This window comes from Candida tropicalis (genome assembly GCF_000006335.3).
Source record: "Candida tropicalis MYA-3404 genomic scaffold supercont3.4, whole genome shotgun sequence".
NCBI lineage: Eukaryota > Fungi > Ascomycota > Pichiomycetes > Serinales > Debaryomycetaceae > Candida > Candida tropicalis.
Window position 1 is genome coordinate 1110873 of NW_003020056.1, and position 14147 is coordinate 1125019.

Consider the following 14147-nt stretch of genomic DNA (forward strand, 5'->3'; position numbering starts at 1 on the left):
AAAAGATAAAAATAGGGAGAGTGAAAAAGCAACAACACAAAAAAAAACAATATAAAACAGTTAAAGTGTCATGTTCAATTTTTTTTTGTTTCTACTGTTGTTTGTCTCACATACAATTAAGCTCACAAAAGAAAAAGTATTGGGAAACAACAGAGACAAGAAAGACAGAGGGAAAAAAAAAAAAAAAAAAATTTTCTCTCTCTTTAATTATACATACACTGTATGTAATTTTTTTTCTTTTGGCCTTTGAATAGATTTTTTTTTTTGTATTTTCTCACTCACTTTCTCTCTCCCTTGTTTAGATTTTTTTTTTTCTTTTATGAATTACTTTTTCCCTTTATTAGTCGATTTTATTCAAGTTATTTAAATTGTATAAGGCAACCAGGTCTTACCATTAGCTAATTGTATCATTATTAATCTATCTCAATAGAAGAAAGAAAAAACAAGACTTGTGCATATTGTTCACAATTCAATAGATTCCATCCATTCACTCATTCTATTACAGGACAGAAAGTATAAGCGGAACTGTTTTTATTTTTTTTTTTTAATAACATTACAATATCCGTGGTTTTTTATAGTTGTACAATTCATTCCATTTAACGAAATCTGAACAGTCCTATTCATAAACAATAATATCATGTCTTCATCGAATCCACGTAATGGTGGGGGACCTTCATCACGATATAATGAATACCTAGATTATGGAAAATCACGAAGGAAAAATTTCTATTCATCGGGCTCCAATAGTCAGTCATCACCATCTCTACAGGGATTATCACGACGAGATTTTAAAAGTAATGGTAGTGGTTCGTCTTCATTGTCACATCTGAAAGACCAAAATCCTATACCCCCTTCAGTCTCAAGAAATGGTTCTTATTCATCATCATCACATTATAACAACAACTATGGAAATTATCACGATTATTATCTAGGGAGTGGTCGTAATGACACATGGAGAAAATCCAGTGGTGGGGAATCACGACTATCGTCATCATCAAATTCATCTGCAACTTCATCATCGACTTCTTATCAACAGTACCGACTGAATAATGCCACTGGCGGTGATTATAGAATGAAAGACCGCTATGATTCATATAGCACTCACGACGGGGGTATAAACACAAGTAAATGGAAGTCAGGTAGAGGTTTTGGGCCATCAAGATACTCAGCTAAAGATAGAATGCGAGGAGCATCAACATTCAGTTCTGGTAGTAATAGTGTACCTTTAGGATCTTCATCATTGACAAATAGTACAGGACATGACTCATATTATGGGAGAAATTCGTATGGTAGTTCCTTACCTAGAAACTCAAGTTATAACAAACCTAGAGATTATAAATACAAATACGGCCACAGAAGCACATTGATTCCAGTTGAGAAGAAACATCCCCAGGATCTAGATTCTCCTACATCTAAAGATGAGGAAGAAGACGATGACGAGGAGGAAGACGATGAAGAAGAGGAGGAGGAGGAAGAAGAAGATGAAGCTGTTGATGAGGTACAAGTAGAAGTAAAAGAGGAGCAAAAACAGAAGGAATCACAACAAACACTAGGAGAAGAAAAGAAAGATGTTGATAATGATATTACAATGGAACAGGATGATTCGAAAACTGAAATCAAAAAGATTGTTGAGGTGAAAGTGGAGGAGAAATCAATAGATTCTTTAATGACAGATGAATCCGTAAAAGTTGAAACAGCAACTGTTGAACAAGAGCATCCTATAGAATCAACAAAACAGGATATTCCTCATGAAGTTAATGAACCTCCAGTTGTTACCACCGAGGTCGAAACAATTGAGAGCTATGATTATCCATTGAATAAAATTGAAACAGAGTTTTGTGAATTGAAGGCAAAGTTCCATGCAGAAAAAGGGGATATGTTGTTAAAGTATTCATTGGCTAAACCAATTACGAATCTTCATCATTATCCAATTGTATCACACAATTTGAATCACTACCATAAGATCAGAAAGTCATTGGTTTCTAAATTAAAGAATAAAAATTATTCCATTTACTTGAGAAAAAGAATGCTTTTCGAAGAATATAATTCACGTATGAAGATTTATGAGCAACAAAAGATGAAAATGGCGCAACAAATAGCCGCTGTGAGACCACCTGGTAGTGATGATATTAAGAAAGAAATTTATAATGGTGTAGTCACAGGTTTACTAGGATCCAGTGGTGGCGGTGGTGACAGTAATGGCGGTCCGAATGGTTCTGCTGAAGCTGGGGCTCGTAGTACTCGTAGGTATAGAGTTAGTGATGACGAATTGAATGTCATTTTGTTAAGTTTGGAAGATCCGATTAATAAAGCTGCTAGAGTTGCTGCTAAGATACCTGATTTGTGTCTTGATGACAACACTGTGTTCTGCGATGACAATAATATTGTCAAGGATAAACAACAATGGGCTAAACGTATTCATACAGACTGGAATGACACATTTACTGAAGCTGAACACGAAATGTTTTGTCAAGCTTATTCGGTGCATGGTAAAAAATTTGACCTTATTGCAAAACATATGGGATTAAGAACGGTTTCAGATTGTATTCGACACTATTATATGACAAAACATCTGACTAACTACAAGATGTTGTTACAAAAGAGGAAGAAGACTAAACATAAAGCTAAGAGAACTAAGAAAACTGCCACTACAAAAACTCCTCCTCCTGTTGCTCCTACATCTGCACCTATTGTTGTACCTCCAGAAGCGCCAAAATCTGCTCCTCCAGCAGCAGCAGCCATAGCTCCGCCAACTGATACAGCTGTACCTATTGTCTCTCACGCAGAACTTCCTACACATAAAATGAGTATAGCTAGTTTACTTAATTAATAAAATGGAAATTTTTTTATATCTGTTAGTACTTTCTCTTAGTCTTTATGTTGAATCATGATCATGTGATCGTATCACGTGCAGGTCGTGTGCGCGTGTTAAGTTTTCATAAGTTGTGAGAACAAAAAATTTTTCTTTCACTGGTTATTGGTTTATATATACAACCCGAAAATTTTTCAGTAGTTAAAACTCTTGTTAACACCAATGACTTCAAGACTTATTACAAGGTTCAGAGGGCTTCATATACCTCAAAGACCATTCCATCAATCAGTTTTACAATTCAACGAAGTCAGAAGAGATTTTCAACGACAATCAAAATTCCAAAGAAGATCTCAATACCGTCCACCAACACAAGTTACTGAAAACTTGACCATAGAAGAAATTAACAGAATTAGAACTGTACCTACTTTAAATACCTTTTACGGTGGTAACCCAATTCATGAAGACAATGTTAATAAATTAAAAGCTTTATTAAAGAAGTACCAAAGCTTACCAACAAGATCAGTTCCAGATGAAGAAATTAAAAATCAAAAATTCATTGGTTTTGATGATTATACTAAAATAACCAAATCTGGTACAAGAGTTAAAAATATTCATTATCGTGAATTAATTACCCTTTTGAATAGATTAAGAAGTATTGATTTACAATTGATGCCAATTGAAGTTTCCAAAGTTTTGAAGGAATACTCCAGTAGTTCATTGAATAAAATTGTTCAAGTTGCTAAGGAAAAAACTTTGGATAGTTTCGGTAGAGCTAGAGGTAAAGCTAAAAGAAAGCTGTGTGAAGCAAAAGTTTACCTTGTTAAAGGTGAAGGTGAAGTTTTAGTTAACGGTAAATCAATCATTGAATATTTTCCAAACATTTATGCCAGAAAGAATATTGTTTATCCATTCCAAGTTATTGATCAAGAAGGTAAATATAATGTTTTTGCTCAAGTTTCTGGTGGTGGTTACACAGGTCAAAGTGAAGCTATAATGTATGCTATCTCAAAGGCTTTAGTTATCTTTAACCCATTATTGAAACCAAGATTGTCTAAAGCCGGATTAATGAAGAGTGACTCTAGAATTGTTGAAAGAAAGAAACCAGGTAAACTTAAGGCTAGAAAATCTCCAACATGGGTCAAACGTTAAGTTTCTTTTGTTTGTTTTGCCTGCTCTATATATATATGTGTGTATATACATTATATACTGTTATTATTTTCATGTACATATTGAATCTAAATACTTTAAAACTGATTCTAATTCTCCTTTTTCAAATTTGGTAATCTTTCCTTGGAAGGATGTACCCTTTCCACCACCTTTTAAGTTGGTTAGTTTCAGCTTCAATTCTGTTTGAATTGATGATGCTTCAGGTCCAGTGATCTTAATGCTGCCGCCATTTGAAGGAGCCCCGTGTAGTAAAACAAGAGTTTGATTTTTACTCAAATCCACAGATGAATCGTCACCATTTATCAAGTTTAACAATTCCTTGTTAACTGCTGTTAAATAATCAGGAAGATCGGTACGATAAACATAGGCAACTTTCTTACCGTCCTTGAAGTTTTGATATATCTTACTAGCTTCCAATCCTGCTAATTCCTTCAATAATGCATTTATAGTTGAGTTGGATTTCCTTGTGTTTAAATTCAATAATTCAACTTTCTCACCAACAGCTTCAATAGCACATGATAATTGGTTTGTTGCAACATTTCTTAAAATTTCATGTTCTTTACGTAAAACATTGGCAACTCGAGCACCACAAGTGAAAAACAATCTTGAATGGCCACCTCTAATTGGAGCTTGATGTAACAAAGCTATGGACTGAATTTGAGAAGTGGATGTTAAATGAGTACCACAACATGGATTGGCATCCAATTCTCCAATTTTAACAATTCTAATTATCCCCTTACTCAAATCATAATCATCTGGTAAATGAGAAACGTCCACTTCATGACCATGTTGATCTGGAGTGACAACGGTGATCTTAATTCCTTCAACAATTAATTGGTTCACTCTTTCTTGAACCTCACCAAGTAATTCATCGTTGATTTTCTCTGGTAACTCAATATAATTGATTTCTTCACCCATAGACCAACTCAAAGTTTCTAAACCAAATGTATCAAACACCGCAGATAACAAATGTTGTCCAGTATGCTGTTGCATAATATCAATTCTACGAGCCCAATCAACATTTAAAGTAACTTCAGTACCTGGTTCAATCATTTCATCAACTAAATGAACAGCTTTTAATTTATCTCTCAAAACTGATTTAACTTCAATAACTTTATTTTCAGGTAAAATTGTAATGGTTCCCTTGTCATAAGGTTGACCACCACCTTCAGGAAACAAAATAGTGTCCTGGAACTCGACACCAAATTCTTTTGTTTTATTTGATTTGGACTTTTTATTTTGCTTATCTTTGGAGGTTAAAGGCGGAATAAATTCATAACTGGAAACAACTTTGGTATTGAATGTTTTCAAGAATGAATTCTTTTGACAAGATAATGCACCAACTATTGCTGTTGTACTCGCTGTTGTCATATTGGGAATAGTTATAGATGTGTTCTTCGGGATTAGTAATCCGCGATTGTTGAGTAGTTGGAAATTTTGCGATTTTTCAACAATATTTCTTAGTGGGTCATGAGGAAATCTCGCTGGTGGAGGAATGTGGGGGAGAGATTAGAGATATGAATTATTTTGCACGACCATTAATCAAATAAATATCGTATTATAATATTTAACATGCTTATAACCTACTAACCAAAACAAATGGAAATCAACAAACTAAGAGCTAGCAAGTAAACAGAAATGTTTTTGATTGAGCTTGCATCACTCTTTTGAGAACTGTCACTTGTTTCAGAGCTGCCACTTGTTTGAGAAGTAGCACTTGAGTAGGAACCTTCAGTTGTTGCAGAACTATCATTTGTTTCAGAGATGTTACTGGATGCTTTATTGAATTCACCATCGGCCCCGACAACCTCAATGTTTGACTTAGTTGATCCACTTTGTGGGGCAATGCTGATTTCCAATCCATCTAAATCATAGACAGCATAGATTCGAGTCAAGACATCTTGGCCAAGAACATTAGCAGGAATGGAGTCATCTGGTTGATTGAAGTATTGTAATACATACTCACCATCCCCAGCATCTTGAATATAGACTTCTGTCTCGATAGTTAAGTTGTTGAAGGTGAAGCGTAACTTGGATTTGTCTGCTAAAGTTTTATCCACATAATATTGCCCATCTTTCACCTCGCCACCCAAACTTTCGGCTAACTCCTGCATTACACTATTACTAAAAGTAGAAACAGTGCTGCCAGTATCCAATATGACATTTGTTTCCAAAGCGAGTGTCTGGTTGATTTTATCACTAGCCAAAGCAATAGAATCTATTGAAATAGCCATATACTTTTCATATTCTTCTTCAGTCATCATAGGTATAGTTAACAATTCACCTGAATATTTTTCATGGTCAACTGCTCCAAACAACAATGAACTTTTAGATGAATCTTTGTTAAGCACAATAGAATAAATCACTCTATCAATAGTTCCATCCATCTTTAACTTTTGTGGAAAATTTGGATATGAGGATTCATTGAACGCCAAGATGGAGCCTTCTAATTGTGGAAAACCGAGACCCATAGTTCCAACACTGTCAACTATGGCACCAAGTCCAAAAGTCGTGTTATTTATGCCTGTATCACCAATCCAGACTGTATCTTGACAAAACAACCCTTCAGCAGATGAATTATCCCCATACTGAACATAGAATGGCAAGGAAGACATTTTTAATGTAGTAGATTTATACCATTTGTACCTCAGTTTTGGGCAATCAGCGGATTCGCTAGAAGTCCCAGTATTACAAGTTGCGTTCGATATTGGAACCCACAAATCAGATGACCCAGTATCAACTATGACCTGAACTTTTTCCTTCTCGGAACCAAAACCTAATTCGATGCAATATTCATTATCTTCTGGTTTAGGCACTAAGCTGACGTCGTCATCTTGTCTCCTGTTTAAGGACTTGGATCTACGTTTTAAGTCAAATTGTAATGAACCACCAAAAACAACAGGAGCAAAGAATAAAAAGAATAGGAATTTCATTTTGTATGGATTTTTTGAATTGATAAAGTTTAGAATTTTTACCTAGATGAAATCCAAGCAATCTATTCACTTTAAATAGAATATTCCTTTGATTTTCAACATTTAATTTATTAATAAATTAGATCATACATGCGATGGTACAAATAGTGCTGACCAGACCTTATTCCAAGAAAATAGAAAACTGCATCATAAAAAATCTTCTCTTCAGCTACTTGTGTGATAAATTGAACAATTCTTTAATGTATTTATCCAACAACAATTGTATCCACCTTGAAACTTTAGTTCACATGAATTGGCTCCCAATGTTTACTTGCATTAAACCGAATTAAAAACGAATGTATTGTTGAGAAATGCGACTCATCGTATCTGCATTTCAGTTTATTAAAATTAAGCAATTCTTTAAAAACCATGAGAAGTGGTTTGTCCCTTGTTTTCTACGGAATCATTAATATGATTGGCAACATTGATACTGTAAAAGTACATTGCTTTCCATGTAATTAAGAACAAATGGTAGCAAAAAGTGGAACAGGAAAAAAAAAATGAAATAACTGTGTCAGTCTAGTTTCATTCCAAAATCAAATTCTACCAGCGGCTTTAAGACTAAATACAGTGATATCCGATTTAACGGACGCATCTATTATAAAATAAACAATGCGTAACTGTGTGGGGCGTTACTTGACTGTAAAGTATTCTTCTCGAAATTCATGATTGGGGAACACTCTTTTTCCTCCAGCTACAGAACATTTGCAAACTTAGATGTAGTTTAACTTCTGCCGAATACTTAATAAACTGTCCATATAATAATGAATAAAGAAATTGTGACTATTCAATATAATATAACCTGTTTTTTTTTCTAACACCCGAACTACAATTTATTTCAAAAATATGTTATATATTAACTCTTTAAGTTCATTGATTGTGTCATTCTCAAATTGGAGTATTAGCTCCTTAAAAATGGAATATCATCATTCTTTTTGGTGCAAATTATATAACCATACCGTACAAGCCTCTAGCTATATTAATTAATTATATTAAATTATCAACGTAAATCCATTCAAAACCTTCAATATTTGGATTCTTTTTCTGTATTTTTTCTTTTTCAAATTCATTTTCTTAAAGCATACCCATAAATCAAAAAGTCACGAAATTGTATCACGTGATTCATGTCGTGTTTGTTTTACCAATTTTGATTTTTTTTTTTTTCTTTCGTTTTCACTATTAGAAAAATTTTTCGAAGTATGGAATATATTTCAGAATCATATTAAGTAGTACGAACATCCACTCAATAGCAATAATGATAAGGGTACCAGTCCAAAGCAGATCATTTGCAACTTCAACAAGAACTTTATCTTGGTTTGGTGATCTTTTTGGAAAAAACAAAACAAGCATTGAATCACAGCAAAAAAGAAAAGAAATAATTGAAAAACAAGATGAATTAACTGGACAAGAATCTATTAAAGTTACACATTTAACTTATAAGAACTCTGACAAATATGTCAAATTTGACCGTAAAAAAGAAATGCCTGGATACAATATAAGAAATTGGAAATCTGTTAGAGGTTTACATCCTAAAGATTTGGAAACTCATTATTCCAATAAAGAATTATTACAAAACAAGATTAATGAAAGCTTACAAAATGTGCTTGGTAAAGAAATAACTAGAGAACAATATAAAGATATAAGTTTAACTGATTTGGAATTTAGATTTAACGTGGTTAAAGCTTTACAATCTAGTTTGGGTATTGATTTCAATGACTACACTGTTTCGAAGAGTCATGATTTAGAAACCTTATATGATGAAATTGAAAACGTTGTCAGCACCAGATGGAAGAATGAAAAACACCCAGACGCTATTGTTTTAAGACCAGAAGATTTTACTGCAGGAAATGTTTATTTGAATGAAGAAAGATCTACCTGGGAGAAACAAAAAGAATTCAATAAATTGGTTCAACAAATGAAGAATGCTGAAAAAAAGCAACAAAGTGTGTAAATACTTTTATAAAGATATAAAAAAAAAGAAACATGTATATATTCACCTTTCAAATAATGCACAATTTATAAAACAGAAAGAGAGAAGTTGTAAAAGTTTAGCAAAACAAATTAATCATTTCTGAATAGTAACAGAGGTAGCTGGAGGTGGATGTGGTAAATCTCTTAATAATACTGGGGGGACTACATCTTGGATATGTGGTTCCTTTCCTCTTATTGCTTCTTCTTCAATTTGAATAGTTCTGTAATAGCTCCATTTGAATAAAATTGAAATAATACTAACAAACCCAAAATCTGGCCACAATACATCTGGAAACTCGATAGTACATTCAGTATTACATTGCCAAAGTAAAAAATCGCTTAATCTAGTATGACCACTTGTCCGAATCAAAATATCTAAAGGTGGCACATCTCCCCCAAAGTAGAAGTTTTCTTCTATGGTTTTGGTTGTAATTTCATCACGGCTAGTGATCTCACCGTTCACTCTCTTTTCAGCAATACGTTTGACAGCGTATGTGATCTCATCACGAGCAGTATAAGGGAAGCAAACATTCAAAGTTTTCTTAGACGAATGATCTTTAGTGATTTCTTCGATATTCTCTAAGTCCTTCAAAATATCCAGTGGAATGTACGATCTATTGCCAATGATTCTAATGCGGACCTTATTGTATCGAGCATACGAATCTTCATGCTCTGAAATCATCTTCAATTTATCACGCAACAACCCAAATAAAGTATCGATTTCTTCTCTGGTCCTATTGAAATTTTCCAAAGAAAATGCATAAATAGTGACTTGTTCAATACCAACTTTATAGCATACTTCAAGAACCTAAATTTATCAAACAAAGTTAGTATTAGAAAGAATCGATTTCTAAAGTAGTGGTAAGTTATTTCATACTTTAACTAAAGCATTAGCACCAGCAAAATGGCCCTCTTTCAAAGGTAATCTGTGATTTTTTGCGTAAGTTCTATTACCATCCATGATCATGGCAATATGTTTTGGAATAGGACCCGTTTTCATGATTGAAATTACAAAATCTTCGATAAAACCAACAACATATGCAAACAACGGGAATCTAAAAATGAGCGCCAACAAAGCATTGAACGAATATGTTCTTGTTGTGCCTAAAGACATGATTATTGTATAAATTCAAAAATAAAAATGAAAACAAAAATTTTTTTTTAAAAAAAATAATGGTTTAGGCAACCAAGGGATTTTGGTTTCTTCTATTATATTTTTTTTATCCTCCCTTTTTACAACCAAAAATATAACACTTTCAAATAAAAAAAATTTTCAATCCTCTTTCAAGTTAAAAGTTCTGACAACTTTTTTAACTTCCTTCTTCTTTCTTTCTCTGGTTCTAGCATCTTCAATTTTATTAAGATACCCCATGTATACAACAACCTCAGCAACCAAAACTAAAATACCAAAGAAAACACTTAATAACACCCTATAACTTAGAGGTAATCCCCAAGAAGTTTCAGTCCAATACCAAATCGCATATGCTACACTCGCAACACTGATTATAATATTAACAATTGTAGTTAATTGGTTTTTTAATTCCTTTGCAGCTTGCTGAGGAGTCAAATCGTATTCATTCAATTTTTCTTCATATAATGTTGAGAATTGAGGTGTCGGGTTGATTAACTTACGGTATTCTTGTTCTTTTGCTTCAAGTCTCAATCTTTCCATTGATTTTAAAAACTCTTTCGTCTTTGGTTGCTTGTGAGTTTCAAATTTAGGAACGTGTAATTTAGTTTGTTGAATCAATTGTAATAATGAAGATGTTGGGTGGCATGTTTGATAAAATTTCACTAGGTCCTGATGAGCAATATATGAATCAGATAGTATTTTAGTTTTTTGGTCCTTATCTAAAGAAGAATTGGAGATTGTTTCTTTCAATTTTAAGGTAATTTCAAATTGGGTCATGACTAGGTAAATATACTAATGTATGGAAGATTATAAGGTGAAAAGTTATTATCATTGAGTATTTTTTTTTTCTCACTTTGTTTTTCAAGTCCCGTCGCTCTCAATGGTTTTCTCTTACAAAATTAAACTATCTAAAATTAAAATAATAATAATAATAATAATTGATTTGAATGCCCTATAAAATTGTGAGTCGTTGGATAGTTGCTCTATTGACTCGAAGTTTTATTAGAAAGTGGGTTTGTCTATTATAGAATTTGCACGTGACTTTGAGGCTCATGTATTTCCTAAACCGGTATTTCCACGAAATTGTCTGTTGATTTTATTTTTAGTCGGGACGTTCCAGACAACCCTCGATTTCAGGAAAAGCTTCCCGTAACTTTGAGACCGTTTTTTTTTTTTTTTATTTTCTTTTTTTTTATGACAGGAAATAATCGTATGTAATTTGTGGCCCCATTTTCTAAAAAAAAAATCTTCCCCATATTCTATTAGAATACAATAAAAATTAAAATAAAAATTTCCTTTCCGGATAAGAATGGCTTAGTATATAAACCTAGACATATTCCCTCTATTGACCCAGTTGTATGAGTTTGACAATTCAACCTTTACTGTTTCCAAGTGTAACTCTAATCGAAAGTCACGAGGAAAAAACAAAACTATTCTCCGAACATTGCACACGACCTGCATTGTTGTTTTTTTGTTTATTTACAAATCAGTAAAAAAAAAAGGAAACTTAATATAAATTTTTGCCCACATTGACACAACCAGTTCATTTATCGAAACCTTCTCCAAAGAAAGGTGTTTTAAGAAATCTCAAGGGATTACTCCTGGTAAAATCATTTTCATCAATTAGTGAAAAACTGGATATATCAACCATGTCATCTTCCCATTCCTCTTCAGGTAATCTAGATTCAAGAAAGAGACAATCCAAAAGGGATGATGCTATTAGAAGAAGAATTGAACATGATTTGAATAAGAAAAAGAAAAATGGAACAACTTCAACAAGAAGAAGAAAAGCTACTCCAGGAACTGTATTATCTTTGAAACCAAGTGATCCTATTATTTGTAAAACAACCTCCACAGTATATGAAGTTTCTCAATTAATGACTGCTAAACGAGAAAATTGTGTATTGGTAGTTGATGAAGTGGGTCAATTATTGGGTATTTTCACTGCTAAAGATTTAGCTTTTAGAATTGTTGGATCAGGATTAAATGCTAATCAAGTGACCATTGATCAAATCATGACAAAGGATCCAATCTGTGCTAATGCCAACAATGCTGCTGGTGAAGCATTGACTTTAATGGTTGAAAAAGGTTTTAGACACCTTCCTGTGTTGGATGACGATAATCATATTGTTGGAGTCTTGGATATTACCAAATGTTATGCTGAACAAATGTCTAAATTGGAAAGAATGCATAGTTCTAGTAAGAAATTATACGAAGCTTTGGATTCAGTTCATTCTGAAATGGGAGTCAGTGAACAACCACAACATGTTTTCCAATATTTTGAAACTTTAAAAAATAAAATGAATGGTCCAACTTTGGAAAATGTTTTGGATTTCCATACCGAACCTATTTACACAAATGTTAAAGCATCTGTTTTTGAAGCAACGATTTTGATGAAGGAAAACAGAACTACAGCTGTGTTGGTCAAAGATACAAACGATGAAGTTGCTGGTATTTTCACATCTAAAGATGTGGTGTTGAGAGTAATTGCAGCTGGTTTGGATCCAAAGAAATGTTCTATTGTAAGAGTTATGACACCACAACCTGATGTGGCCCATGTTAGTTTACCTGTTCCAGAGGCATTGAGAAAAATGTTTGATGGTCACTATTTGAATTTGCCAGTTGTTGGTGATGAAGATGAGATCATTGGTATTGTGGATGTTTTAAAATTGACTTATGTTACATTGAATCAACTTAAACAATTGGAGACTACAGCTGCTTTTACAACAGAAACCGGAACAGATTCTGTAGATACCCCTACTGGTGAAGGTCCAGCTTGGAACAAGTTTTGGACGTCACTTGACAACCACACTGAAGGAGAAACTGAATCGGCTCATTCTGATTCCTTAATGGATGCCGGTGCATTCAGCAATAGTGGTGTTGGTGCTGGTATTACTGGTAGTGGAGCTCCAGATATAACACCATCTGAATTCCATTCCTTTAATGTTGATATTAAACCGTCTGATTCTGTATCCCATGTTGAATCACTTCCATTTAAAGCTTCATCATTGAAATATGCATCATCAGCAGCAATTGATGAAATTCCATTCACGTTCAAGTTCAAATCTCCAGGAATTGAAGGAAGGGTACATAGAATCACTTTGAAATCATCTGAAGGTATCGTCAGATTAAAAGAATTAATAGATGCAAAATTGCATGAAAAGGATTATACGGTTTTGAATATTGAATCTGATGAGAAATATGCCATTAGTTATGTTGATGATGAAGGTGATGTTGTTTCCATTACTAGTGATGATGATTTATGTGAATGTATAAAAATCAATTTGAAACTTCAAAATGACAAAGCTGATTTGTATCTTCACAATCCTCATGAACATGCTACCATTGAAGATGTTAAATCAATCTATTCTAGAAAAAGTGTTAGAAAGAATAATATTGGTTCTAGTGATTTGATCGCTGGTGTTCCAAACGAAATTCTTATCCCTAGTGCTTTAGCTGTTTTAGGTGCTTCAATAATTATTGGTTTTACTTTTGCTAGAAAATAGTGAGGAAGAAGAAATAGAGAATATATCCTCTGCTGTTTAATATTTTATATTTATTGTTTATAGTTTATAGTTTATAGTTGTTGCTGTTAATGTACGTGTATAGAATTTCATTTCTAAATATGAGTTTGTCTACAATAGATAAATTAAATACAATAATAAAAACAGATATACATTAAAGAATATAAACCTAAGCTTTAGGTGGTGCTAGAATGATGAGTCTGTAGTTAGTACATAAAAGACATAAAGAGTAATCAAAATCTAGAAAGAAATAAAACAGAAAATTAATTTTCTAGCACTTAACACTATCTCCAAAATCTAGTAAAAGACAGTTTGCACATTAAAGTTTCAAGCTTGAAAACGGGGGGAAACAGCGCGCTATTTATACTTTTTTTTCTTTCTATCCTCAATCAACATCACATGGTGTGAGAAAAAAAAAAAGAGATTGGGCCTCAGAAAAAATTAACGACGGCAGCAGGACTCGAACCTGCGCGGGCATAGCTCAAAAGATTTCTAATCTTTCATCTTTAACCACTCGGGTCATGCCGCCAGTAAATCCAGTTGGTAAATTCAACTCGGACAAACGAAGC

At 33.2% G+C, this 14147-nt stretch overlaps 9 protein-coding genes and 1 non-coding gene across 10 annotated transcripts; 4 read left to right on the forward strand and 6 right to left on the reverse strand. All coding sequences in view use genetic code 12, as the record gives it.

Annotated features, from left to right (window-relative positions):
• Window positions 1–637: 637 nt before the first annotated feature.
• Window positions 638–2830, forward strand: SNT1 (Snt1p; the record flags this gene model as incomplete). Its single annotated transcript, XM_002549162.1, has 1 exon — window positions 638–2830. One exon carries the CDS (start codon window positions 638–640, stop codon window positions 2828–2830), a length of 2193 nt encoding a protein of 730 aa, XP_002549208.1.
• Window positions 2831–3034: 204 nt separating this feature from the next.
• MRPS9 (mitochondrial 37S ribosomal protein uS9m) lies at window positions 3035–3961 on the forward strand (the record flags this gene model as incomplete). The annotated part of the gene is made up of 1 exon (XM_002549163.1): window positions 3035–3961. One exon carries the CDS (start codon window positions 3035–3037, stop codon window positions 3959–3961), a length of 927 nt encoding a protein of 308 aa, XP_002549209.1.
• A 69-nt stretch (window positions 3962–4030) lies between these two features.
• Window positions 4031–5350, reverse strand: CTRG_03507 (putative alanine--tRNA ligase; the record flags this gene model as incomplete). The annotated part of the gene is made up of 1 exon (XM_002549164.1): window positions 4031–5350. The coding sequence occupies one exon, from the start codon at window positions 5348–5350 to the stop codon at window positions 4031–4033; it is 1320 nt and encodes a 439-aa protein (XP_002549210.1).
• A 215-nt stretch (window positions 5351–5565) lies between these two features.
• On the reverse strand, window positions 5566–6912 carry CTRG_03508 (uncharacterized protein; the record flags this gene model as incomplete). The annotated part of the gene is made up of 1 exon (XM_002549165.1): window positions 5566–6912. The coding sequence occupies one exon, from the start codon at window positions 6910–6912 to the stop codon at window positions 5566–5568; it is 1347 nt and encodes a 448-aa protein (XP_002549211.1).
• A 1294-nt stretch (window positions 6913–8206) lies between these two features.
• CTRG_03509 (mitochondrial 54S ribosomal protein YmL13) lies at window positions 8207–8902 on the forward strand (the record flags this gene model as incomplete). Its single annotated transcript, XM_002549166.1, has 1 exon — window positions 8207–8902. The coding sequence occupies one exon, from the start codon at window positions 8207–8209 to the stop codon at window positions 8900–8902; it is 696 nt and encodes a 231-aa protein (XP_002549212.1).
• A 114-nt stretch (window positions 8903–9016) lies between these two features.
• CTRG_03510 (undecaprenyl diphosphate synthase family protein) lies at window positions 9017–9604 on the reverse strand (the record flags this gene model as incomplete). The annotated part of the gene is made up of 1 exon (XM_002549167.1): window positions 9017–9604. The coding sequence occupies one exon, from the start codon at window positions 9602–9604 to the stop codon at window positions 9017–9019; it is 588 nt and encodes a 195-aa protein (XP_002549213.1).
• Window positions 9605–9793: 189 nt separating this feature from the next.
• CTRG_03511 (uncharacterized protein) lies at window positions 9794–10036 on the reverse strand (the record flags this gene model as incomplete). The annotated part of the gene is made up of 1 exon (XM_002549168.1): window positions 9794–10036. The coding sequence occupies one exon, from the start codon at window positions 10034–10036 to the stop codon at window positions 9794–9796; it is 243 nt and encodes an 80-aa protein (XP_002549214.1).
• A 159-nt stretch (window positions 10037–10195) lies between these two features.
• VPH2 (Vph2p) lies at window positions 10196–10831 on the reverse strand (the record flags this gene model as incomplete). Its single annotated transcript, XM_002549169.1, has 1 exon — window positions 10196–10831. The coding sequence occupies one exon, from the start codon at window positions 10829–10831 to the stop codon at window positions 10196–10198; it is 636 nt and encodes a 211-aa protein (XP_002549215.1).
• An 872-nt stretch (window positions 10832–11703) lies between these two features.
• Window positions 11704–13560, forward strand: CTRG_03513 (uncharacterized protein; the record flags this gene model as incomplete). Its single annotated transcript, XM_002549170.1, has 1 exon — window positions 11704–13560. The coding sequence occupies one exon, from the start codon at window positions 11704–11706 to the stop codon at window positions 13558–13560; it is 1857 nt and encodes a 618-aa protein (XP_002549216.1).
• Window positions 13561–14023: 463 nt separating this feature from the next.
• Window positions 14024–14107, reverse strand: CTRG_06388. Its single transcript has one exon. It is a non-coding gene; the product is annotated as a tRNA-Ser (tRNA).
• Between the last annotated feature and the right edge of the window lie 40 nt (window positions 14108–14147).